The 3,386-nt window shown below is 41.1% G+C and overlaps 1 protein-coding gene across 1 annotated transcript; it reads right to left on the bottom strand.

Moving 5' to 3' along the window:
- Window positions 1-1,224: 1,224 nt before the first annotated feature.
- LOC145977870 (innexin inx2-like) lies at window positions 1,225-3,154 on the bottom strand. The gene has a single exon (XM_083110203.1). The coding sequence runs from the start codon at window positions 3,088-3,090 to the stop codon at window positions 1,882-1,884; it is 1,209 nt and encodes a 402-aa protein (XP_082966329.1). The 5' UTR covers window positions 3,091-3,154; the 3' UTR covers window positions 1,225-1,881.
- Window positions 3,155-3,386: the final 232 nt, after the last annotated feature.

Here is a 3,386-nt window from a genome sequence, read left to right as displayed (position 1 = left end):
TACGTGTTCAACTGTGGAACTATTGAATCTTGACATTTGTCACACTGTAAAAAGGTGACTAGATATGACGACCTAAGCGAGCTGTCAGACCAATGTGACACGCGACACGTGTCGCTTGGATACAAAACCTCTAGAAATAAATACAACCTTCTGTAGCGAAGTGACACAAGCTGCACGTGTTGTTCGGAGTGGATCTTTTTTTTCCCAATAGCGCGCATCGTGTTGCCTCGGACTGTTGGTTGCGCATGCGCAGTGATGTCTCCCCGGTCTGAAAGTTTCCTAAGACTGTCAACTTCTGCTGCCATTTAACTACTGTATCGTAAAAAAATAATTATGGCAGTTTTAAAAGTATTAATGGTTGTTACACAGTTAAACTAATTAATATAATCTTGATGATTCAATTTTAAATCTTCATATATATATATCAAAATGGATGGATGTGTGTATGTATGTGTGTTTGTTCTGGCATTACTTTCGAACGCCTGAAGCGATTTCAACCAAACTTGGTACACGTATCACTTGCAATCTGGAAAGAAATGCTGTGGGGGTAAAACACCACTGGCACCCCTAGGGGAGGAGGTGGGAGGGGGTGACATGTAAAAATAATGAAAAACGACCGATATTAGTGTGGAATCCATACTTTTCTGGGTCGCTAAGATGAATAGTGACACTCCCAATGCCGTTCAACTCCAGGTTCATTTTACACTATAGTTATAGAATTCATTATTTTCCTGTCTAATAGAAGATTGGGATAAATAAATACCCGGCCAACGTAGGGCAATCAGCTAGTATATCATTACGGTGCACACACAACTTCAATTTATAATAGTTATCTACCGGATGTATGAGTGTGTATGTTTTAATATTCCTAGCGATTATTGCCGCTGTGATTACTCTCATGCTAGCCACATCAGAGAGAGAGCTCAAGAAAGGGAAAAAAAACTTGAAAAACAAAAACGGTTCGGGTCCCGTTTTTGTAAATTAACGGACAGACTGTGAAATTTTGACGGCAAAATATTGTAAATTGTACGATAACATTTAACAGTGCAATTTCCGAGATAGAGACAGACAGTTTTCTTTTGACCGATTGTTTTTTAAACTAACGTAAAGATCAATACTTTTGAAGTACGGAATGATTCGGAAAGGTAAGAATGGATGAAAATACCATACGAAAAATCGTATTTTAAAAATGCTAGCTTCGTAATACACTTTGTTTTTGTTTAATTAAATAAAAAGTTACTCACCTTTTCCGTTCCGTGCCTTGTAAACCACTCCATACAATGCTTTGCTGTTTTTTTTTAACATTACAATATTTTATATAAAATTAAGTGATGAAATGTCTAAAAACATTATAGAGACAATTGTAGGAACATTTAAGTAATGATATGGCTAAAAGCACAAACATTATGCAATTGATATTGCGAAGCAGATAAAAGTTTAAAATATCACAATTTCCTTCTGGAAGTTTGTAAAAATACGATACTTTGTGATTTTGTTTTGTTCAACGCCCACAACATAAAGTTCGAGTAATTTCATTATAATGTTTTCTTAAAACACACGGTTGTTTCTGCATTGGAAATTTGAAAATGCACAACTTCTTCATACTTTTTCTTGTTAGGTAGGTCATGTATTGTACTTACATTGTCATTGGTTATCGTGTTTCTTAAGGTTCAGGTAGACTCAGGACATGTGTTGCAGAAGATATACCTGTTTCAAAGCCTTTTTGATATCTCGAATTGTGATAGAACTATAACGTATCGTTTCTAACACATGTACACTGTTTGTCGTCAGCTAGCTGATGCTATCTTAAGAAAATACTCACAGGCACACTTGTCACGGACATGGCAGCACTTCCAAACATGAAAAGATAGTTTTGCCGGTCTAAATCTCATCGTCTATGTCCAGTTTCTTTTTCAGCAAATAGTCGCGTTCTTCTATCTCGCCTCGTAACTCCCTGTTGAGCGTCTTTAGGAATTTTCGAGTGACCATTCCGTCCATGTTTTTACCTACGTAGGTCAAGAAGAGGAGATCCGTAGCGTCGCACCGTTCCTCTATGGTCTGGGTGTCACTTGGGTCAATATGGGACGGGCACAGGTTGCGGAGAGCCAAGCGCTTGTACCGTTGGCTGAAGGACAACAGGATCAAAGTGACGAACCTCCACAGGAGACCCAATCCTGTTATGATTGCGAGTATCACGAACCAGAACCACATGAAGATGTAGATCTTCTCGTTGATGATGTTGAGAGCCATGATGCAGAGTGCGTCGTGCTTCTGGATGGTTCCAGAAGCACCGAACTTCCTGAACAGGCACTTGGTGACTTTGGGGAACGCGACGTCCATAGGATCTGAACGATCTTCAGGATTTTGTTCCAGGAAATTGACAACAGAGGGACCGTACTCCAAGAAAACTCCCCCCAGGAAAACATTGGTGAAGTAGATGTTGCCGACGACATTGATGAAGTTGAGAATTTCGCAGGCGATCATGTGTACGCTCCAGTCTTTATACATATGGAGCCTCTCTATGTAGACCTTTGTGATGCCCTTCAGTTTCTGGTCCCTGTTCTCTTTTGATGGGACCACCGTGTCTTCTTTGTCGGCCGGATTCTTCTTAAACTTGAAATCCTTTTCCAGAGTTGACAGCACGATATACTCCAAGCCTGCAACATAGTTCTTCACTCTCCCGTCTTCCAACTTGCGCCAAATGTAGTGAGGAGCGTAGAACATAAGGGCTTGGAGGAAAAGGACGAAGGGTACCCACTGGTAGTACGCGTGATGCGTCACTTCGTCTTCATCTTCTTGCGGACCTATTCCCGGATGTGGAACGTCATCTCCTACGGTCTTGTTGAAGTGCTTCGGAATCGTGTACGTACTTGTGAAGAAGCAGAATGTCTTCAGGACGTTTTCCGGGATTGCCTTGTCAGATATGCACTGGATATGCTCACCCACGTACTCCCTGCTGCATACAAGTATTGTTGCGACGAACAAGCTGATAGTCGTCACCCTATAGTGCAACTTGAAGATGGAATTGTCGATACTGATGGACGACTTAAAGTGAACATTCTTCTTGATCTCGGAAAGCGACTTCAACATGGTTACGCTATCTTACGCGCAGCTAAAACGAACAGCTGATTGAGTCAGAGGAACACAGTGCGTATGTGTGTTGTACACGACTCTAAGAGCATTTCGTGTTTTATCTCTATCTCTCTTATCTGACAGATTCTCAAAAAAGGATTACTTCTCAAATATAAGATTATGCCTATCTCGGCGAAGACGTTACTATTTACGAACTCCTCCGTTGCGGAGTGGTTAGCATAGCGCGCTACAACGTGAAGGGTCCCGAGTTCGTATCCTGGCCTCGGCATGGTTGTATTTTTTTTCCATGTGCG

Source organism: Lepisma saccharinum, chromosome 23 (assembly GCF_977018435.1).
Source record: "Lepisma saccharinum chromosome 23, izLepSacc3.1, whole genome shotgun sequence".
Classification (NCBI taxonomy): Eukaryota; Metazoa; Arthropoda; class Insecta; order Zygentoma; family Lepismatidae; genus Lepisma; species Lepisma saccharinum.
This window is presented reverse-complemented; position numbering and strand designations above follow the sequence as displayed.